The sequence below is a fragment of the Varroa jacobsoni genome, unplaced genomic scaffold (assembly GCF_002532875.2).
Source record: "Varroa jacobsoni isolate VJ856 unplaced genomic scaffold, vjacob_1.0 scaffold_1140, whole genome shotgun sequence".
Taxonomy (NCBI): Eukaryota; Metazoa; Arthropoda; class Arachnida; order Mesostigmata; family Varroidae; genus Varroa; species Varroa jacobsoni.
Genome location: NW_019214042.1, coordinates 118,842 through 143,516, shown reverse-complemented (window position 1 = coordinate 143,516; position 24,675 = coordinate 118,842). Strand labels below are relative to the sequence as shown.

General features: G+C 39.3%; 2 protein-coding genes across 2 annotated transcripts; both read left to right on the top strand.

Annotated features, from left to right (window-relative positions):
• Positions 1-762: 762 nt before the first annotated feature.
• On the top strand, positions 763-7,022 carry Su(fu) (suppressor of fused domain protein). The gene is made up of 6 exons (XM_022844954.2): positions 763-1,023; positions 2,618-2,889; positions 3,397-3,615; positions 4,787-4,997; positions 5,595-6,003; positions 6,500-7,022. Exons 1-6 carry the CDS (start codon positions 875-877, stop codon positions 6,572-6,574), a joined length of 1,335 nt encoding a protein of 444 aa, XP_022700689.2. The 5' UTR covers positions 763-874; the 3' UTR covers positions 6,575-7,022.
• A 10,084-nt stretch (positions 7,023-17,106) lies between these two features.
• On the top strand, positions 17,107-23,229 carry LOC111267004 (uncharacterized). The gene is made up of 4 exons (XM_022844935.2): positions 17,107-17,245; positions 19,110-19,314; positions 19,476-22,135; positions 22,617-23,229. Exons 1-4 carry the CDS (start codon positions 17,216-17,218, stop codon positions 22,812-22,814), a joined length of 3,093 nt encoding a protein of 1,030 aa, XP_022700670.1. The 5' UTR covers positions 17,107-17,215; the 3' UTR covers positions 22,815-23,229.
• Positions 23,230-24,675: the final 1,446 nt, after the last annotated feature.

Below are 24,675 nucleotides of genomic sequence, written 5' to 3'. Positions count from 1 at the left end.
TACTTTTAAAATATCACTACTACCAGTGTTAAAATTTGGTAACAACACACACTGAGACATCGAGATATCGGAAATTGAGAAAATGTCTACATTTGAAAATGAAAAATTGCTTTACAGATCCAGGTTGTCGCTTCATGTGGTTCAGGATGAGTCCATTTCGCAGTGCCAAATCGTTACCAATAATTACTCGTGATCATTAAAGGGAATCTCATTTAAAATTTGTTTGAAATATATAAATTTTACGACTATATACTTTTTTTCATCTATGTAATGATGATAATGCAACCAGGGAGTTTTCATTACTAGAGGCCTTACACGAATTTCAGCATCATTTATTGCTCGTCCTTGTATGTCATATAAACCTTTTTGAAAAGGTTGTTTGGCATTATGGAGAAAACCTGACTATCCTTTCCAACCCCACAAATTGCAATCTAACACCTGCGATCGAATCCATACTGCGGGTATCACAGGATATATGCGAGCACAGTCATCGAATAGCATCAAGTAACCTAAGTAAACACATATCTGCCCAGCGATCTAACAAGACATGCTTTCAGTTTCGAATTAGATGTTGCAGGCGAACGTCGACACAATCTACGGATATTGAATCGCACTCAGAATGTTGTTATTGTTTTTGTTGCCTTCTTGCAAGAAAGGGAGGAGGCTGGAAGCTCGATTTTTTGAACCACTTGAAAAGTTTAAACGATAGTCTAAGGGTCTAGTCGTCTTATTTAACTGAAAGTATATGATTCCTTTTCGTAGTGTCGGTGCGCGTGAACGAAATTTCCATTGTGTAACTGAATGTTATCAGCTGGTGCCAGTTTTTTGGATACTGTTAAAGGAAGAACTTAACCACTTCGTCTCAGGTGTAAAGATGGCCCAAAGTTCAGTCGGCGTTGGAATAGGTTATATGCATCCGCTGCCTGCTGTCCCTGCTGGGTTAAATACTTTGTACCAAGCTTGCAGGGCACTTTACACAGATCAACAAAACCCACTACAAGTAGTTGCCGTCCGAAAGTACTGGTAAGTAATTACTTATTTTTATAGACGGCAAGAAAGTACTTTATATAACTTAACATGCGCTTATGTATGCATGATTTCAACATGAATATACGCAGGGTATTACGAGGGCATATACACAAAAATATACTGGGTTACGCCCATAGTGTTACAGAGGAATACATATGTGGTTGCTGGATGTGTACCGAGTAATCTAACGAGAAATTAGATGAGATATAACCCGGTCAGAAACTCTGCTAAAAATTTGGGACGCAGATTTTTTGTATTATAAGTTAAATGGACTGTTCCGTAATGGAACTGCCCTTGACGCCTTCTGTCACAGATGCCGTCTCTATTTTTAGCCACTATAGACATTTTTCTTGCATTTTCTCATGAGCGATGATCTGTTGCGATAGGATATGATAGATCACTTGCTTGAGCTGGCGTCTTGCTTACGGATTGTATGCTTTCTTCTTCTGGTGGTTTGTACTGTTACTTGGTGATGCCTCGGATTTTGTGAAAATGAAACCCAGAAAATTGAAAGTTTCTTATTATCTCCACATGCGACAAAATGCCTACAGAAAAAGTTCAGATAGGTGTATATTTCTGGATAGTATTGGATGCGTTATGCAACATCTGATTAATTTCATGAATTTTACATTAATAGTATAGACACATCAAATGGGTCAAATAATTAAGAAATGTGTTTCAGTTTTACTTTTCTTTCAATATAACGGCACAACCCAAGCCAATATTTTCCGTGGAAAAACAAGAAGTTGGACACGTGTTTTTTCTCGAAGCTAATACACGTATATCATATTTTTTGTGCCCGTCAGAAACTTACTACTTACTCAAAATTATAACGTAAAGCTGCGTTGGAAATCTCCCTAGATTTTTTCAAATGAGCCAAATTTTTTCCAGAGTTCCTCCAGATAATAATTCGAAATCTTGTTGAAGAGGTCAATATTAGTAGCATAAAAAAGCAGACTTTAGCGTTCCTTAAAGTAAGATCTCGTATAATTCGTCTAAAATAGGTTTCGCTTTTAGGCTAAACTCAATGTAAAATTTATTTTCTAAAGCATTAACTTCAGCTACTTTTCTTATTCCAAATTTAAATGAAACGCTACACTGTCAACTCGAAATTTGTCATACTCATAGTAAGACTGTTAAATGATCCAGCCTTATTTCCTCTATTGGTAGTCGATATCTTTTGCTCCTAACTTTATCTATGCATTGTAATACTTACGTTTAAAGTAATTTAAAAAAATAGAGAAATCGTGAAGTAGTTTCTGTTTACAAATCAGCAAGAGTGTCAGTCAGTTATCGTCTTGTACCGTGCTCAGGACGTACCATTTGTACGGGAAATTAATTGCGTCTTTGATAGATACATAGTTATTATCCACATAATCCAGAACAAATATGTCTCTTTTATGATTGTTGAATATAGAATATTAAGTCACTGAATATTATATATATTTAATATATATATTTAATCATGTACCAGATCATCTGATTCCTTTGTCCTGCAACGTGTTTTTGCTTGTATCCTGATATTGACTGCAACCTTATTTCCTAAACTGTTTAAAATTAAAATTTTATTTAATCTTTATATTGACAGGATGGGCGGCCCTGATCCATTGGATTATATTTCTATGTACTCAAACGTGGGCGACCCCTCACAGGGTATCCCTCCGCATTGGCACTACGTATCGTTCGGTTTGTCAGACCTTCACGGTGACGGTCGAGTCCATGACTTCACTGGACCAGGCTCACCTTCGGGATTTGGTTTCGAGCTAACATTTCGTTTGCGTAAAGAAGAAGGAGATACAGCTCCACCAACTTGGCCTGCGGCTGTAATGCAAGGGCTCGCTAGATACGTGATTCAGTCAGGTATGTTTATCCTAAATGAAGGTTTTAATAAAGCTTTTCTCGCTTTAAATTTCCGAAACTTTTATGCGTTCTGTGCGGTCTATTTTGACTCTTTCAATTGCTCGGTGCTTTACAATATATCAAGGCCGATTACAAGCAAAGACAAAAGCTAATAATATGGTTTCCTCATTAAACCTAACCTAACCTCTTTAAAACAAAGGCAGCATGTTTAGAAGATAAAAAGGCCCATCTTGTTCAATTTGGGTTAACCTAAAACATTATGTCTATAATTTAAACAAAAATAGTGTTAGCCCTGGATGGTTAAAAGCAGTACTTTCTGGATAATTTTGTTGTAAGGCATCTAAAAACAAACCCAAACTCTACCGAAATTTTCCTCAACAACGTACGTGTCAAAAATACATATCAGCTCTGACCTAATTTTAATGAGGATTTAAGGTAGTTTACATTCAGTTTCCTATCTATATCCAGTATCATGCAGGAATTGGTTTACTGTAAATTTTTTTTCAGATAATATTCTTTGCAATGGAGACCATGTATCATGGCACTGTCCTCTCGACAATTCCGAGTCTCGTATTCAGCACATGTTAATGACCGTCGATGCCCAGCTCGGTACAGTCGAGACCCCATGTGGTTCGGTACAATTCATGCAGCTTGTAGGCGTATGTCAAGAAGAGCTCAAGGCTGCACAGCACTGGAATGGAAAGAGTTTTCTACAACTCATGAAAGGTACTAAATACTATATATATATATATATATTACAGGCATCATATGCTCATTTGGTTATTTTTGTACTACAATGTAGTACAACGCAGTGCTAAGCTTTTTTCGGACGTGTGGAGTTCTTTTTTATACAGATACGAAGCGACAAAACTTAATTTGACAATTATCTAATTTTATCGTTCATCGAGACCGTCCATAGCTTACTCCTTTCGCTTAAGAAGCATATGAACTAATTTTAAAACATAATTTTAAAACTGAGTGATTTTTAGAGGAGCTATAGTATATATATATATATATATATGTATTAAAACGCCTCATATATAGTAACTCAGCCAATTCAGATCTGGGAAACTTGACGGCTATATGTTGCAGGATGTTTTTATTCTCCAGTAACCAACCCTAGCCTAATAAGTTAATATGAGACCAAGCACCTTGCTGGAGGATGTATAGTCTTCTTTTAGATACTTCTTAGATGATACTATTATTTATATACGTAGCTTTAATTAAACCACCTATACTTATAGATCCTGAAAATTTTATTCCAGCTATTGAATTCCAGCTATCTGATTAAAATAAAAGAAAAATTAAAAATGCACTTTTGGAATGAATTGAATTACTCTCGAGTCTCCAGTATTTTTCTCTGTTGTGCTGTCTTCTGCCTTTTTTGCGGCCGCATGTGCATTTACGGTGTATTAAAGCGTTGATTTGAAGTAACAAGGAAGTTTATAGTCTTAATGGGATGTCGTCCTACGTGAAGACACTGCATAATATTTGATCTTTTCTCCAAGTTTAGAAAATGGACTACAATTTTTCGTCATAACAAGTCTGTTTTTTTGTTGAAATCAATTTTCATGGCGACGTAAAAACGTGTTTCTGTTGGAAGTGGGCGTCGAGGAGGTTGTACAGATAAAATATCTTCCAAAAAAGATCTTTTCGTTCTAGAAGAACCTAGCTTTTTACTGATGTTAAGAATAGCGGATAAAACACATAACCGCTACAACAAAACTACCGGCCAAAGTTTGTCCGAATTTGAGCTATGTACTTTGTTTATGGATACTTAATTTCAAGTTACCCCAATAATAATTCTGCTTGTGTGTTCGTTGTTAATGAGTTAGATGCTGTTTGCTTGACTCCAATGTCTATACACACGTATGCTTATTATAATTTGTAATCATAGGAGTTCCTGGCCTAGGCGGCCCATGGCTCGTTACCAATATGCGTCGTGGTGAAAGTGTGTTCGAGTTGGAAGTGGACGTCGAAGAGGCTGTACAGATGGGTATTTCTCAAGAAGGTTCAGATCTTTCTGGAGTTGGCGCAAAAATGTTCTGGTCCGAAGAGATGTCAGGCCAAATAGGACATGTTTCGGATTGCCCTGGCGTTACCGAAAGGTAAACAAAGCTGTTTTATTTTTTATTGTTGATGTTTGCGCTCATTTAGATAAAATGCTTGCACAGTGATTGCAATAATACCTAAGTAAAGCACTTCAAGCGAATATCTTGTCCCTATTGGTATTCTTGGCTTAATTCTCTCCACTAATGCTTGCGTTGATACCCAGATGACACTAAATGGTGCTTTCAAAATCTCTGCATATTTACTATATGCACACTAATTATAGCACGAATTAATAATAGCAATAGTACCCATTATAGAAAATTATAAAATATTATTAGTGTACTTATATACTTATAATATATAGATCAGTGGGCATTATTGTTACGGCAAAGTTTTTATTTTCGCATAGGCACATTTTTTCCGTTTGTCACTTTTATTATACCGTGTTCCCATCAAGCCAATCGTACACACAACATACTACAAAAATCTGGCAGTTTTCGGGAATGTCGATGCATACACGTGTCCAAAGTTACCTTGGTTCACGCTTAATAATTATTACGGACATGAAACACGATTTACTGAAAATAGTAACAATTTTGAAATAAGACAGTAGTTGATATACTTTTATTTGTTATTTTACTTTTATCTTTTAGGAATGCGGATTGTGCTTCACCTGTAGGTGAGCGTGGGATAGGTCGCGACGTAGCCAGTGGTGTTGGTGGTCTTCACAAAGATCCCTGTGAGGAACAATGTTTAGAGGAGGGAATGCCACCCCCTATAAGGAGACTGAAGGCGCTGCACTTACATATTAACCTCGAAGCCGGCCTTTTGTTACCGCTAATGTTGAAGGGTCGACTCAAGCATGGCAGGCACTTTACGTACAAGTCAGCGCACGACTCAAATGCTCTCACGTTTGTCGTGCCATCCGTGCAAGGGTCCTTTGTAACGGAAGAGGCCCCATTTGGAGTCGAAGGTCAATGGTGCCAAGCCTTAATTCAGGAAGATCTCCTTGAGGATATGATTGATGATCTTGATCACCTCACGAAAGATGATCCCGAAATGGTCAGTCTACATTGATAAATAATGAGAGGACCCATACCTTTTTTCCAGAGTAACCGCACAGCCGTGGAAAGGGATTAAAATTGCCTTTCTGCACGTTACCGGATTGGCATGAGTTGTCAGATTCCGGAGCTTGTAAGCATCGTGCGGAACCCTTGGACATAAACTCCCAGGATCATACCCTTTAAATCTACATTCCATTTCTCTGTATCACCCTTTCTTAGCCCAGCAAGCCAATAGTTACTGCTCTAGTCCAATAGGAAAATTGATTACAGGAGTAATTAGTTAGCATTATCGAATTCTCCCTCAGGATTTTCTCTTCTCATAGCCTTTCCAGACGCATTGCCTTCAGCTGCTCATTTGCTGGGAAAATCCACTTTACCAAAGTAATTAATCTCTCAGTGCCTACTCCTATTAGAAATTAGACGCAAAACTTTTTGCGCAATCTATTTACTTTGCATCACGTCATCATTAAATATACGTTTATCATTCTTTCCAGTTGACGCTTCCGAAGACGTATAACTTCCCGCATCATAACTTGTCCATCACGTTACTGCCCGAGGACGACTACTAGATAGTTTGTGACAGTCCAAAACAATGACAGCACTTAGAGCAGCTTCCTTATACAACACATGTATTTTATGGTTATTGATCCTTATACCTACTTGTGAAGCTATTACCGTGTGCCTTCAATTTTGTACTTCTGAATCTAAGCAATCGTATTGTTGTATCGAATGTGATCTTTAGACAACGCCGTAACTTTTGTCTGTACTGAAGCCCGTTTGGCTATCGCTTACGTGTAAACATGCATATACAAGTGTTGTTTACATTATATTTAATTCATTAGCATAACATGCCAATTGTGCACAAGTTTAAGGTCTCAATAAACCTTCTTATATAAAATTTACGTATACCCTCTCCAATCACATGTTGTAAAACTCATCGATTTGACAATGTTACCAGTCACTATAATCATTTGTATGTATCATCTATAGCATAATAAACATAATACGTTTCGATCATCGGTGTTCTTTATTATTAATACACTGAAAAAAAGAGATAACGACAGCTGTATATGAATAAATGGGTGTATAATAATAAATATAATAAACGAGTCTGGCTGGAAATGATGTGTTGCCGTGGTAATGTAGGCTGTGAAGAATATGATCAGATCTCGGGTAAATCATTCCTAGATTCTAGTAATAAGTGATGCATCTTATTATTTTTAACTAGTTATAATTAGTTGGCACAGAAAATTTTAACTAAATCCACAGGAACAACTCCTATACTATGAAACGCTCATTAGGCTAGCCGGCAAAAAAAACTCCGAAGGTTTAAAGTCATTTGCTTAGAATTGCATATGAACTCCTTTATCTGGCGCTGTCTGTAAGGAGGCGTTAAGTTCTCAATTGCCCGCCAGATATAAAAGATATACCGAGAAGTATACGCTTGCAGCTCTAAGAGCACCCATTCAAGGCAAGGTTGCACGCAATTAGGATTTATGAGACGCGATAGGTCGTTTGGAGCTGCCTAGCAGGTCAAAAAAATTGATTAACATGCCATTAGCAGATGAAATGTGGTAAATGTTGACATTAAGGTTTTTTGTTATCAACTATCAACTGTTTGAGTGTCAACAGGGAATAATAAGCTTGAAAGGAAAAATATCGTTTGGCGCTAAAAATTAGCGCTCAGGGATTAGTTTTTACCCTCTAGAAGACTAGGGCGTCGACGGGATATATTAAGGATTGGTATACTCCTATAAGCTTGGAGCTTTTAACGCAATAAGAGTTTATCACCGGTGTGCTCATTTTAGGAGGCGAATATAAAAGGTTGAAAAATGCAAAGAAGGCAGTGACGCCTCAAAGCTTCCAACGGGAGAACGAACTGCTGTAGCCATGGGAAATTTTAAATCATGCATGGGCAGTACGTTTCTCGTAAGTTCAATATGGAATTCCTTAAAACACGTATATCAAAATTCTGAGAAACACTAACAATGAGGAAGAATAGTAAACAATGGTATCCTTAAGAACTAAGTTTAGGACCAACAGAAATAAGTGAGAAACAGTAGTTACGACTATTATGTTGGTACGTGAGAGTCGTCTTTAATATTCCTTCACCTTTTTATCTTTATACTCCTTGTTTACTTCTACACATTACTCGAATATGTCCTTTTTTCTCTATAAATCTATAATTCCATAAATTGTAACCTGAACAAAGTTTTACGTCAGGTTTAGATTGCAAAGACAGAGATTCCCGGTAAAGACAACATACACTTTCTTTATTTTGCTACTTGCCAGGGATAAAAATGGCCAAAATAGCCTGGCATACCTGTACCGTGTAGAGCAAGAATGCTATAACAAAGTGTATTTCTCAAAAAAAAATGATGTCCTAGACTTATAGTGTGCACTCCATTCCAGTCGGGCGTACGCAATTCATGAGGACCCCACATGACAAAGGCTGTAACGAACACTCTGTAGAAGCTTGAGTGCAAGATTTTGTATACCCTGCACGTTACCTAAACCTTGCAACAACGAATTAACACTTTGTTTGATCATTGACAAATAAAACCAGTAACCGCAAACTTGAAAATGAAGGCAATGTTAAAATTTAGTTATACGAGTTTTTAAAAGCTTAACGAGTTCTTAAAAAAAATTCTTGCGAGAAAGAAAAAAAATCGTTAAAATATGGGAAAAGTTCTTAGAGAGTGAAGTAGAAAAAATTAATTTGTCACTAACAGTTAAGTGCGTTTCTTGTCTACCAACCTAATATTGCCTCTAAGAAGCTCGCTTGGAGCTACCTTGAACCAAATCTTCATTTTTGGTACTTACCAGTTTGGCTTTTGTGAATAAAACCTGTTATTGAATGTTTTCAAAACTATTTCATTATTGTCTTTTCTGTTTCTAATGTTTGTATGTTATTTTGTTGAATGCCTATTGTTAAATATTAGGTATGGACGCTATAGTTTTACCCCTGTACACACCGCATTAACGTCGGTAATTAACTTTAAACTTTAAAACTAATTCTATAAACAGGAAACTTTTGTGATTACAACATTTCGCTCTTTCATTAGAGTTTTAAGGTCTACTCGCGTCTTCTGTAGTCTTTAAGCTTCTAGTTTGATTGCATTTGTGACGATTTGATCTTGATTGCTCGACAATCAGCAATGAAACAGCCTTCAACAAAATCAGTAACGTAATAAGTGAGCGTTGATTTTCACCACTAAACGATATTTAAACTTATTATTACTCTCATACAACGCTCAACCAACTAATAGTCGAGTTATCATTAGCATTTGTGTTTTAGGACCTCCTAGGATTGTTGCTCTAGATTTCCATAAAACAACTTTGCCCATCGTGTCTAAGGCGATGCAATTTGTTTCATAGGCCATTATTACACAGTTGAAATTATCTCCGGTCTATGTTTCGCATTTCCTTGTGAAGCTCAGCAATTGGCAACGCGTGCTAGTGACGAACGACTATTTTCTCCTGAAGCTCTTTAGCGTGAAATGTTCTTTTTATTTTTTTGTTGTTGCACATTTACATCGATTAGCGTACCCGCTCGTTACTAATGAGTAAGGAGATTCCAATGTCGTTTCCACGTAGTTTTTCGTTCAGTTTAAAAGTATTAAGACCCAAATTTTGTATTTTGGAGGCTTTCAAACAGCTAAAACTATTCCTCATATTTATATATAGATGCGCTCAAAGTGAAATGCCAAAGGACATATAGCACCCAGTACACGAAATCCCTGGTGCACCAGAAAGCTATTTTCATAAGAGGAGCCGGGCGTCGGTTATATCAGGGATTTGGCCTCCATAAATGTGCATTGTGTTAACACCACCTTATTGAGATGTTCTTACCTAATGATACCGTATTCCATGGCGTCTCATTGTCCTGCGCAACGTTGAACGAGCGACAACAAGCAAACACGAAAAACTGGGCCAGGAATTCGCCGTCCTAGAAGTGACTCAGACCTCCAAAGCCTATGCTTATGTTAGACAGCGGGACCCTGCAAGATTCGGCATGAACACCCACAGGCCGTCCTCGGTCTGACGCCATGCTCAATGGTGCTACCTCAAAATTAGTACTGACCATAAACCTAACCGAAACCGAGGCAATGCGACTTTGGGTAGGTGGCAGGATTGCAACGTGAAACACGCTATGTCTCTCAGGCACACCGCTGACATATGGTGACCGATTCATCTGCCCAGAATTGCTTATCTTGTATAACAATCAAACTTTTTTCAGCATGTTATAGAAAGGTGAAGAATCAGCTTGTCCCTAACACTTAAACCCAACTAATTATCCCTCTCACCCGCTTTGGAAATTTTTTATGTCAAAGTTGCCACAGTTGCCATCTACCGGATAAGCTTAATTTGAGATAATCTCTATAAAGAATCAAACAAAGGCCTCGTTTTTCAGAACAGCCTTGAAATAGCTTGTAATAGACTTGTCTACCTCCTGGAGGGGGCGCTACAGTTCGGCGAGAACCTCTGTCACTAACTTCAGCATTCCGAGAAAACCTGGTAAAAGTGAAGCCAAAATTCGCGGGATTCTGCTTCATATTCCGTCTAGGTCTTTCACCCGTCTAACAGGCATATAACCCGCCTGTAAGTTTTACCGCCGGGCAGCGTGGGTCAGCAACGAAGCATCATTGTACACAATGTATGATGCAATTATTAGTAGGTCCTGAATAGTTAACAACATGAGCCTTCAGGCTGACCATTCCAGAAACCGCTTTATGATATCAGTCTAGTCGGACCAGTAAAGTCGTCATATATATATGGTATAATATAGCATATGCCAAATTGTTATAACTATATATATTTCACCGTGTTAATATAAGGATTGCAAATATTAAAATGGAAATTATTTCATCTTAAAAATAATACATAGTACATTGTCAACTATGAGATAATATATGAAACACTTTCAGTGGAAAAGGTGAACTTATAGAACCACCATAAGATACTACATTTCAGGAAAATTCTTCTTTCGGGCCCTAAAAAATAATCAAAATGTCGTAGCAAGCCTGAAACATGTCGTAGAATTTGTACTTTTAATATTTCTTGAGGAGCCGTAGCAAACTACAAATTATAAACCATACCATTTATTTATATTTGCAAACTTGGAAAATACGCTGGGCTTCTCGAGCGGTTACCCATTCACTCACTCGAATGATTAATTGCATTGGTTTGCCTATCTTTTCTGTATTTTGTGTTTCATACATGCCCAAATATATTATACCGGGAAAAATTTATTTTAAATCATAAACATGCAAATTGAGTGGAGACATTTAATCATAGAAAGCCTGCTCAATTTGCATGGTATTATAAGAACACAGGATGCTCTGACCGCCAGTTATTCCAGCGTTAAAACAAGTACTTGTTATCGCAACAAATGTTTTCCAAATGCACGTAGTGCTTTAATTATGGGATTACTCCACCTTTCGTACCAGAGAGTCTAAAAAAAAAACAAAAAAACACTCTTGTCACAGCGATCTCTAAACGTCATAAATTTACTTTACACAATCAAGCATTGACTAACTGAGACCGGTTTATTTCCGTGTCGCGTTGCATGGATCAATGTGGAATGTATTTTTTTCAGTTCTCATCTACGTGTTTTTGTATTTTATACGCTTAGACTGGTTTGCTCGGTCCAAATGGTCTTGACCTTTGATGGCCTGGGCTGTGGATCAAGCAACAAATGATCCTTGCTATCGAACACTACTGATTGCTATTTGATCGTTAGCAGATTAGCGATTCGAAAACAGGGACATGGCATAAGACGTGACATCCATAGGGGCGTGTGGTATGGCCTACAGGCGACTTATACTTTCGATTAGTAGTTACTATTTCAACTTTATTAGCAATTGTCTAGAAGGAACTACCAGTTTTCGTTTTGATTATGAATTCAAAGGATTTCGCATTGTCTAGCTGGCTACCTTCGTATCAGTACTGTCTTATTATTTGTCTGAGGGAACGTTCATTAGTTCCGTGAAGTGATCCATGTACCACAGTTACGTTACACGCTCGTACTTCCATATTACATACAGATCTGAAGTGGGTTGTTTTTTATCGCAGAGAGTAGAAGTTACTCCCGTCCATGCTCAACGCACGATGATAATAATATTGCTTAGAACGATTTGAAAAATCTTATTTAAAAAACGAACTTATGAGTTGCTATATTTTAGTGCTCCATTAAGCATACCGGAATATAGCAAATTTGTCTCATTCAGTTAAAAACCGACGGCGTCTTAGTGCGATATTTGACTGAACGCGACATTGACCTCCTTTGTAGGCTATACAATTTGTACCCCAATAGTAAACACGAATTTTACCTTATTTGGTGACCTTTATTTGTATGCAGTGTAGGCATGTACGTTCTTTTGTATAAACCTTATGCGTATAGCAGCTAGATTTTACCGTGTAACTGGTAATGTGCTCACCCCTCCGTACCGTATCTGTTGTGGGCCTATCTTACTCACTTGCATATAAAATTAGTTTAATTTTTCCAGCGCGCGTAACATTGACAGTTCGGTAAAATTACTTGGTGTTGCAGTATTTTACTACAACATCTTAACGTGGCCAGTTTACAGCCATTATTTTATTACATACTGGTTTCTAGGCTATTCCATCAAGTGTGGGTATTCAGTCGGGACGCTTTTAGTGGGGACGTTTGTACTGGACGATGCAAAAATATCAAAGATTATGCCCGCATAGCCTGAAATTAGAAAAAAAAAACTGACTTCCTTTGATTGGAAATGTGTTGCTGAACTTTTTTATAGTAACTATATACATATATATAGTAAGTATAACAAAGTATTATTCTTACCATCCATCCATTGTTCTTGGCTGGTGCACACCAGGTCGCTTGTTTAATGGTGCGGGATCATTACTGTGTACACGGTCCATCATCTATATATTAAACTCAAATGTAGTTTTTGCGTGGGGCAATTATCGACGTCAATTTCGGTACAAGAATATGATGTGGTTAATATAAGAAAGTAAATAGTAAGTCATGTCTTTTTAAAAAAAAAATATTAGGATATGGGATTTTTAACATGCAGATGAGTTTTCAAAAAAGATTAAGTGCCCAAATTATTTGTCAAAGACCCGAAGGGCATATCGCACCTAGAACACAGTTTCGCGTTCTTCTTTTGTCGTAACGGACCTGTATTTGCTCGCTATTCTTGACACGAGAAGAAAGCCAGTTCCTTTTGAAACAACAGGGAAGAACAGCGTATCATATTTGGAATTTAGTGAAGATTAGCTGTTACTGAACTTTTTTGCGTTGGATGAACCCTCACTAGGGTAGAATTCTCCTTTCGCCCAAGATCAACAGTCATTTTTCATAGATCTACATTTTTGCCAATTAGTTTATTCAAATTAGAGGCAGCGGTTAGTTTTTCGCGTCCTTTCGTATTTTTTGAATCGGTACTTCTAGTAAGAGTTTCAAAATTTGACTCAGCCCAAAATTTAGTTCGGCCAAAATGTTTGTATGAAGCGTATATATATATGAAGTAGAATTACTGTAGACAACTTGTTTGCGGATTAAAAAAGATATAGCTTGAAGATGACTAAAATCCAAACTGAAACTGTGAATGGTGGTTATAATTACGGATTACTGTTATGGATTACCAGGTATAAGTATCTTAGCCTGTGTAAAAAGAAAGTCGTTTAAAGATATTTTTTTTTTTATTTAGAGCTAGCCCTAGAAGTGACCAAGAAATTCCAAATTATATGCTGTACTCTATATATATATATATATATATATATATATATATATATGAAGGCTGCTACAGATGAACGACAGTAGACTTTGAAATTATATCAGCTAACTGGGCTAAAGTGATAATTTCTTCATTTATATTAGAAGCACTCATTTTTAATTTCTACACACTTATCCGAGCGTTCTGACAGCTTCCGGATATCTGTATATCCATAATTCGCTGTTCCAAATGAAATTTCTCTATCTATGTATTCTTGAATTAAATTGATAGTCGGATATACTTGCCCGCCAATTGCCCTTTTTAGGGCGATGAAGTCTAGCGTTTACTTCAACTAACCACGCTGCACGCTTTCGATTGTGGTGTCAGCGGTCCATGAGTCTCTCGAGAAACTCGAGATAGCGGGCTGAATTCATTGTTTTGGCAAGTATCTCATTGTAGGTGATGTCCATGAAGTTCATCGGAAGTACTAATTCTGCCTCGCGTTCGAACTTACTAGACACCGCCCCCAAGTTCTGTTTCTCTCCAGGGCAACGTCGTACGCTCTCCTGGTTCGTTTCCGGCTAGCGCTAGAGACTTAACCAATGCCTTGTCCACAATGACCGATTCCACCAGGCGGGTTTTCTATTGACTAGAGTTTCGCAACTTTGTCTAACAATAGGTTACATGTAAAAATGTTGCTTTTGGCCGACAAGGCCCTTAGACCCCAAGTTCCGCTTTTGTGAAAAGCCTCCTCGAAATGCGTTCTTGTCCGCAAAGTTTCAACATCTAGTCATCTCCTCGTTGGTGTTCAATACTATAATTTCCACTCTTGAAACGTTTACCCTATTTATGTATTGCAGGTCCTTTTTGCTTATCTATCTTTACCATTTTTCGATGAATTCGAAAACAACACTCGAATACTGACCGTGGGTTTTTGGACTAGAAGATGTTTTTCTTTTTTAATTCACTTCTACAGCAGTACACTCAACCAGTTCTCAGTCACGAGCCTGTAGAAGACTGAATGGTTTACCATTAAAATTTCATCATCTAACGGAATATAAATCAAAAGCTAACTTCCAAATGCGCCGGGTACGCTCATATATATTATATAGCTTAGCCTTATATATATATATATATATATATATAGGATGACCCACACAAATTATAACTTCATTTCTATTTAGCGTATAATTAATATTGGCAAAATAATTCTCCCTTCTGTCGCAGATACTCAATAGTACTATCGTTCTCATCAAATAACAACGAGATGTCAATTCGCACATTCAATTTTGGCCTTTAAGTATTTTATTATCATTGGATTTCTGTCGAAGACTTTATCTTTAAGATAGGCCCACAAGAAAAAGTCCATTCGCGCCGTGTCTGGGGAACAGACAGGGTATTCTGTGGGACCTCCTGTTACACATTTATTTGAAAGGTTCACTTCAAGATATGTACTTACATTATGATGATAGTGCGCAGGCGCCCCGTACGGTTGGAAATGGAAATCGCCATCTTTATCACCACCTTGCAAAGCAGTCAGAATATAATAACAGTCAAATAATAGACTAATTAAATAAAATTTTAATAAACCTCAAAGTTTAAAGCCTATCCAGCATCTTTAATCTATTTATTAAAAGTTTTATATAGGTTTTTTAAAAGCCGCATGAAAACCCAACCAACAATAATGCAGATTGTTAATTTCGAGCAAAAATTGATGTTAGCCTTGGTGATGTATATCCAGCACGAAAAAATTGGATGATATCTCCTCTTTTCTCAAATTCTGAAAGCCATACAGTGCGTTTTTCTAGAAGGAACCGGCCCTTTTTTAGTCGTAAAGATAGCGGAACGCATGCCTGCCAAAGAATTCAAATGTTTTATCATGCACCCTAAAAGGTCACCACTTACAGCAGCATATAGTTTTTATAATAAATTCTAAAAAATTAAGGCATATTTAATCTATTTCAAAACATTTATATCTAAAATAGTGGTTTAAATGCAATAAATGTATCTGGTTAATTTTTTCGGCGAGATTCAGATATAATTTGTCTTTTCTTTTGGTCACGTGTCTGTGGAATGACCTTCTAAGCAACGACTTGCTGCAGAAAGACCTTATTGTTATATGATTCGTACATAAATACTTATTTGTGATGAGTCGATCACGTCCGTAGTTTTGCTATAAGTATCATAGACGTATTATACCCCGCATAATATATAACCGTTACTGAATTTTTTTATAGCGAATGGCACTTCTCCGTAGTGACCTTGTAAGAGCAAACCGAAGTTGTTGACTTCGATTTCCGTAAACTTCGAGTTTCAGCTAAATGGAGCTCAACGGGGAATCCCCAGATTAAAAGATTAAACCCAACATCTATACTTACTAGGCTTTGGCGCCAATAATTTATATAACTACAGCAAAAAACAGAAATAATCATTCATCAGATGATTTCCAAATCCTACGACGTGCAGCCGGAATTTGAGAAAAATGTCTAGTATGTCAGCAATTACCCTATTTCTTCCTATCGTAGATATAATTAAGTAACGAATTACTACAGCATAATGTATTTAGAAAACTGAGTTGGTCCTTTGCTTTGCGTTCATTGTATGCTCTCATTAGCTGTATGGGATTCCACCCACGTAGTAATATAAAACTTAATAACCATAGTTTGTAGCGGCTTTCCTATTTAACCTTGCTCGTTCATTTCGATTCTTGCTGCATGACAAACAGCGATACATTCCGGTTACTATTTTCGCTAATACCCAATCCGAAGTGTCTACAGGTATCAACCGACGACAGAATCACTTCAAGTAGTAACACCATAGGGGTAACAGTGTAACACACTGAGGATAACGATCACAGTCAGCGTTACAAAGAATGGCTCCATTCGGTTTGGTTTTTTCGTCGCTAGCGAACGATCAGCTCATTCGTTTTCAGCCGAAGTTCAAGCGAGTCTAGACGTTAAACAGGCGTGGTGTTACCAATGGTGTCGTAGCTGATGTATTCAATAGAATAGGTCTTAGGAATCGTATCACGATTAGGAACACGTACAGCATCCTCGTCACAGGGACACGACACTTGGGTAAAGGTCAAGCAAACGACTGTCAATAAAGTTCTGACTAGAATTGGATTGTATTATCATCAGTTCATCTAATGTAGGTGATATTTATATCGCAGTTTTAACCAATGAGAGCTACTCGCTTCGATGGATTCTGTGACAAAACGATCGGGGCAAAACGGGAAGAGGGAGGGCATCCCGCGGCGATAAACCGAAACGACAGAATCAACTGCCGCTTTACTAAGTGAGTGGGACATTATTATTATAGAGCGGGATACGACTGGTGTGTATATGCGCCTACAGAATTAGTCACACGCGCATCGTTATGCCAACCCAATTGTAACGTCAGTGACTATAAAGGAGGCAATCGAACTGGTCCATTGGGCAGATCATCTCTGCAAAGCACTGCAGCTTGATCCCAACCCATCGAACATCCTACAGCCCTTGTGGCTGCATGTCAAAAAGCATCATGACTGCAATTTCGGTTAGTGCTGGGGTGACACTTGTAATAAGAAGAAATCTTAAGATTAATAACTACATTTAAAAGAGATGTGAACCTCCGTGCGCGAGCCTTGATAGTCCTGTGCTATGGCTAGATGCATTGGACGTCGTGATCCTTCAAAATGGGTGATGACTAAAGAGCCCCGACACCGGGGCTCCGCGTGTTATCTTGATCAAATTTTTGTGCTACCGCTAAGGATACTTTCTCTAGTGAACAGCAGCAACCTAAGCCGTGTTAAATTCGTCCACAGTGTCCTAAACAATGAGTTTTCACCCAACTGACATAAGTACATTTATGTGTCTGTGCTTAAAATGTGTTCTCAGCAAGGCTCCATTTAGCTTATTCTGTACATAGGACGTAACTCGGTATCCGCTATAAACCACTGACCAAAACTACGATACCATCTCGTTGAACCAAAATCGTCTTATAAATAATAGTGTTTGACGTATTTGCAGTAATGTAGCACCACTAGTTTTAAAATATGTTTAACGCCACCTTCCATCAGCTACATCAGGTTCTTCAGATCGCTTACGACAAAGTTTATTATTATTTGCTTTTATATCCATTAAGTCTTCTTCGCTTTCGTACTGAATGCTCTACTAATACGTCAGCGATGCTTATACAGTCATTTGTACGGATGATATTTTTTATTATTTGCTAATTATCGCTGTTAACTTAGAGCGCGTCACCTGTATCATTTTGTCTATACCTTCTTATAGGGTACGTGAACAACTACGTAAGTTGTTCGACTAATATTCAAATTCGAGTGTTTTTAGGCCAAATACAAATAGGCAAATAGGATAGATTCTAAATTACTGAGTTCTTCTGTAGCACTTGACCTTTGGGTCCTTGCAAGATGCCTTAATACCGATTTGTAATTTATACAGTTTTAGATCTAGTTAAAATCAATATAACTCTGATAAATCATCAAGAACCGAAACGCAGCAGAGTGAAACGTCCTAAAGGATAGCAGCACTTGAGGTTTCTAAAGCTGGTTAAAAGTCGAAGTAATTCGAGAAAACGAGATTCGGATCAGATATTCCGTGCTGTGCGAAAATTAGCTGATATAGGAATTAGCTTCTTTGGGCATATTGTGGGACAAATCATAGCCAGTAACGTTTTTATTCTATTCAATGTCAGCTATTTAGAACGTCTCATTTGAATTCTATTACATGTTACCGACCCTAGAGTTGCTGTTACAGTAGAAATAATCCGGTGCTGTAATTACACTGTTGATAAGCTATTCTAACAGGTAATAAAGTATCCAAGCTAAACAGTCGTAGATATCTAAGCTACGCGGTCGTAGATATAAGAACAAAAGTCACGCACAACGTGCGGCCTGAAGTTGCATGGCTCAACTTTTATTGTAGCATGTCCTCCAGCATCAGTTGGTTTCAGCCAGCTGTCATGATTGCTCTCGCAAGCCACCTTTTGGGGTCTGTAGCTACATAGGTGCGTATTTTTCATGTCAATGTTTGTTAAGGCATGTAAGAGGCGTGCCTAGGACGATAGGGGGCGCCGCTCGGCTGGGTTCCCTGTGGATAACTCTAGCAGCCCGCACTATTCAGCTAATGTTGAACGAGTCGCCGGTACGTTCTGCGTAGAGCGTTTATAGAGTTCCCGACATATACGTTATAAAAGATACTATAAGTATGATCCGGCAAATAATCGGTTAGTCCTCATATTGGTCCGGCCTGTACCTTCATTACTATTCGACAGGGCAGTTGTCTTGAGGCGCTAGGTCCAAACTTGTTTAATTCTACGCCATTTATTTAAGCGTTAAAAGATAAATATATATTGTGTTCAAAAATTACATTGTAGTACAATTAGCTCCTCAATTTTGCAGGGTGGTCTTTGCATACTGCTGGCAGCAAATGCTATCTCTATTATTCGTGCTGAAGGTTTCTTCAATGGACCGGTGACATTCGGCTCTGGCGATCAAGCACACCCTGGTGGAGGAAAATCTTTTGCCAGCGTGACACTTGGGGGTGCAGGTGACACAGCTACTAGCATTCAAAGGGATTCTAAAATAAGCACCGGGTCTGAGAAAGGTGAAGTAGTTAGGTAGAACAAATAAGTAGAACTCTGTCCGTGTTCTCTAGGAGATCGTTTCATGGTGTATATATTTCCATAGGTCATTCACAAAAATGCTTGTTTCTACGCTTAGGTTTTGCGCACTCACTTTATCTTTTCACGCTCGAGTTTTTTTCAGTTCCAGTAAATAAAAACTCAGAGTCAACCATCTCGAACCAGCCCCGAATAATTCAATCAGCGACACCGCAAATCTCCGTCGTTCAGACACCAGCGCCACAAGTTCGATATGTGGAAGGCGATGCACCCCAGGTAAGGATTCTTGGGGGTGACCTTGAGGACGGCGTTCCACAGTCTCGTGTGCCTTCGCTCAGCTATCTGCAGCGTACAGCTCCTCAAGTCACCATTTCTCAGGCGCGCCCTTCAGTCTCTGTTACCGGTGGAGAGACGTCGCATGGTTACACAGTTGCCGCGCCCGGCCTAACAAAAACCGGTATCTTTGGCTATCGTTCGGGTGGCAGTTTAACGGTTGACAGCGGAGCCCCCCAAGTCAGTACGGTGCAGACACCTAACCTTCAGATACAGGTGCCTCAGCAGGAAATTAGATTCGTTCAGGCACCTCCCGCTCAACTGCACGTACTTGAAACGCCTGCTCCTCAAATTAGGATCGTTAAAGCTCCGACTCCTCAAGTGCAAGTTCTGCAGGCCCCGGCACCTCAGATCCAAATTCAGCAAGCTGCCGTGCCTCAAATTCGAATTCAAAAAACACCCATTCCACAAATTAAAGTGCGAGCTCAACAACCGCAAATCTCTGTGTCCGGCTCAGCTACTTCTCACGGATATACCGTGAATGCTCCAGGTCTAACTAAGACGGCTACATTTGGTTACCCTTCTGGCAGCGTAAGTATCGCTCACTCCGCTCCTCGTGTGACTGTGGCTCAAGCGCCTAATGTCCAACTGAGAGTAACTCAGCCGCAACTACAGGTCCTTCAAAATCCTACATCTCAGATCAAGATTCAGCAGGTTCCTGCACCTCAGATCAAGATTCAACAAGCTCCAGCACCTCAAATCAGGATTCAACAGGCTCCAGCACCTCAAATCAGGATTCAACAGGCCCCAGCGCCTCAAATCAGGATTCAACAAGCTCCAGCACCTCAAATCAGGATTCAACAGGCCCCAGCGCCTCAAATCAGGATTCAACAAGCTCCAGCACCCCAAATAAGGATTCAACAAGCTCCAGCTCCTCCAATCAGGATTCAGCAGGTCCCTTCTCAAATCCGAGTGCAAGCTCAGCCATCTAGGATCTCAGTTTCAGGATCGGCTACATCCCACGGATACACAGTTAACGCTCCTGGCCTTACCAAAGTAGCTACTTTCGGCTATCCTTCTGGAGGTGTGATTGTCTCGCAATCAACGCCCCGGGTATCAGTATCCGAAATTGCTCCTAGACTTCAAGTGCGATTACCTCAACAAACTCGGGCCCCCCAGATCAATGTTGTCCAGGCTCAAGCTCCCCAAATTAGCGTTCTTCAGCCCCCTGCCTCTCAGACTCGGGTTCTTAAGACAGCTGCGCCCCAACTTCGAATTTCTGCCCCAGTGCGCCAGTTACAAGTACGTACTCAACAACCGGCAATTTCAGTTTCCAAACCAAATTACTCGGTTAATTCTTTGGGCCTGACTAAAACTGCTACGTTTGGCTACCCGTCAGGCAGGGTGAGCAATACTCAATCGGCACCTCGTGTAACAGTCTCGCAAGCTCCTGCCGCAAGGCTTCAGGTGCGCATACCACAACACCAGATCCAGGTCGTTCAAACACCAGGGCCCCAGATAAAAATACAACAACCACCGGCTACCCAAATAAGCGTGCTGCAGGCTCCAGCTCCTCAGGTCAGAGTCCTTCAGGCGCCGACTTCACGAATTCGACTTTCCACTTCTCCGCAGGTGCGCTTACAAACCCAACAGCCTAAAATCTCGGTATCCGGGCCAGCTACATCTCACGGGTATACAGTAAACGCGCCTGGTCTCACGAAAACTGCGACATTTGGCTATCCTTCTAGCGAAGTCAGGATTACCCAATCGGCCCCACGAATCTCTGTCGCTCAGGAAGCCTCGAAACTGCAAGTGCGCGTCCCTCGGCAACAAATTCAAGTAGGGCAAACTCTTGCTCCACAGATCCAAATTCGGACACAACAACCTCAACTTCAAGTCCTTCAGGCACCAGGACCTCAAATTCGTATTCAGCAAGCTCCGGCTTCTCAAATTCAAGTCCGGACCCAGCAGACTAACGAAACTGGATCCGAAATCGTTACTTCGTCAGGATATACCATAAGTTCTCCCAGCCTCACCAAAACGGCCACGTTAGGTTATCCTCCCGGCGACGTAACCTTTATTCAGTCGGCTCCACGTGTTAGCGTCACCGAGCAGGGTGCACCAAAGCTCCAATTTCAAATAGCCCAACCTGAATTACGAGTTCTTCAATCTCCCGCACCACAAATCAGAATTCATCAGGCACCTGCAGCCCAGTATCAGCTTCTTCAATCACCTGCACCCCAGCTACACGTGATCGAAACACCAGCACCAAAAATTAGCCTTCTCCACTCTCCGGCCCCTCAAGTGCATGTACTACACTCTCCTCAACCCCAGGTCCATCTCTTGCAACCAGCGCCTGTGTCCACTTACTCCGTAGCAGCACAGCCACAGATTTCGCTGGTCAAAGGTTACCGACCGCAGATACACGTTGTTGAAGCCCCCGCTCCTCGCATCGACGTCATACAGCCACCAACACAAACTATAAAGTTAGAAGCTCCCAAGACAATCACTACAAGTATTCCCGGCTTTTCGGTAAATGTTTTAGTAGCTGAAAATATTTAAACATTTTATTATCATTTAAAATTAAACGTTTTAATATCGGCATTTAACCTAAGGACCTGCCACACATTTTGAACCCGGCGCACTTTGCCCGCGTACTGTCAGAAGAAATCACTACAAATATCTTATCGAAGATAAATAAACGTATTTCGATAACGTTACATTCATAACTAGCCTAGCTAGAATAGAACAGTTACTTTAGGCAAATACGTGATTGTATTTCCGTTATAATCCTAGAGTATATTTTGGAGGGTATTTTCTACAACATAAATTACTTCCACTAGTGTGTAATGCCGCACGATATAGATAAATAGTGAGGAATGTTAGTTCTGACGAGTTTAATAAAATGTCGATAAATAGCTTGTTCTATTTGTCTTCAGAATCGGTGCACCATTATTTTAAAGCACCTCACCGTTCACTCAGTTCTAATCTTTTGAGCATTAAATCATTTCAGGCGCCGACTGTTCGCCGGCAGGCCTTCAATACACCGTCTCATGGCTACTCTGTATCTGCGCCGGGATTCACGAAGCATAAGACGTTTTCTGGCCCCTCTGTATATGGTACCCACCAGGGCGGGGGTGTTTCGGGGGCCTCCGGCATTGGAAACGTCGACTTGAGCATTAGGCAGGCCGCCAAGGCTAAAGCCGCCTGACAACTTAATCAGACTTGGATGATTGGGTCAAACCAATCCAAACTAAGATACACTGCTGTGAATAACTGCATTTATTGCTAAATAAATACAATAAATAAATACTGTTATGCAGCTGTGGCTTTATACTAGCTGCCGTTTATTTTTCAGGGTTATACCACCGCTACTCGACCGTAGAATAGGAGCAAATACTATGTCCGAATAGGTTACTATCTATATATATGCTACACAACAATGTAAACAGTGTCGACCGGCGTTGGGCATCTCATTGGGGTGCGTGCTCACGTCGAATAGGTTCCAAGACGCTTAATTAGAGTCGCTTCTTCTGTCACGAGTAGAAAAAGCACGCTTTTAATCTTCTTCGATTAAAGTTTGATGATAAAAATAAAGTCCAATTAGATTAGGTACAGACAGACGATGTTAATGTGTGTACTTTTTTATCCACGTAAAATTTTTCTTTAGAAAATCATGCTCAAATAATTTATTTAATGCTCTCTGCTATCCTGTCCTATATGGCAATCAATTTTCAACTATTTAATGTTTGCCATATATGAATCGATTCGGTATCTGCTTTTTGATATGAAGAACGCTAAAAACAAGCGCATGACGCCCGGCAGATATAGACCCAGTTGAGGCATGCAACGAGGCAGTATTTTGGCGGGATATAAAGTTAACCCTTAAGGTAGAGATGCTGTTGATTAGTTTGAATTCTGTTTCACTCTTCGTTTAACATCTTTCAGAGTGCTCTCAACTAACTCAAGAATGTGACTAGGAGAATTCACAAATCATGCCGAGGTTTTGCCTTAAAGAACCGAGTAATTTGTCCGTAACCGTAAAATTGGAATCAATAAATTCCTGCTATTCGTTCACCTTAGACAACCTATTATACAACCTAAAATATTTTCATCTAAAAAACATAATAGTAATAATAACTTAAGGTTTTTTAGCTCATAGCCTGATTGAGATATGAAAGTCCTTGTAGAGATAACTCATCCAAGGTGTAATTCGTGGGCTGGAATCAAGCATGGGCCTCGCCCGCTGCTTTTTCTTAAAGTGAATCAAGTCAAGGAAAGCAGCTGATTTATGAACGATTAATCGAAGAGGCATGGCTTGATGCGTTCTAAGATGTTTACTATTACTATTTCTCACGCTTGCGTTGTATACTGGGAAATTTGCGGTCAAACTGGGTATAACGCTATCGTATATCGATCGGAAGCTTAGTACATTTTCAAGGGGGATCTAAATGGGACAAAGAGGAAAACAAACAATTGGAACACCTCTTATAACAATGATCTTGAAATTAAGCTTCATTATTAATGAACTAATGAGACGACCATGTTGCATTCAGACGTATGAACGTCTATCCCTTTGTCGCACTCTATTCCCACTACACATTCACACCGAACACGTATTTAGAAAAGTTGTACCTTTAATACCAATGTATTGCTTTTCATCTAATTATGAAAGAGGGTTTAGGATTTATTGCTTTGGACTCAGACTGTGCTTTTTTAGTGTTAAGCTGCTTTGAGCTGGTGCCAACACAATCGAATAAGGTCATCATAACATGTTTTTAAGACGGTCTGAGTGTACATACAGGGTGCTTTGTTGACTTTTGGATAAAATATATGTAACGAGTTTGTAGGCTGAATTTAAGTGAAATCTTATATATATATATATCTTATATTAATCTAAGAAAATCAACCACCTCCAATCTAAAGGATTTCGCAAGGTTAGAGGGGATCTTTGGCACTGCTAAACATTACCCGATTCTGGGACGTCTAAAAGTTGTACGCAACTTTTAAATGTACCGTTTTTTTTTTTTATTGTACTTGTATTGCAAGTACTAGTTGTGTGCGAAATCTGG

Bases quoted from the DNA above. Each gene is read 5' to 3' on its own strand.
- LOC111267004 (XM_022844935.2), top strand. From the start codon at position 17,216: ATGTCAAAAAGCATCATGACTGCAATTTCG. The intron at 19,315-19,475 runs GTGAAGTAGTTA...AGTTTTTTTCAG, and splicing joins AAGCACCGGGTCTGAGAAAG to TTCCAGTAAATAAAAACTCA. The intron at 22,136-22,616 runs GTAAATGTTTTA...AAATCATTTCAG, and splicing joins CAAGTATTCCCGGCTTTTCG to GCGCCGACTGTTCGCCGGCA.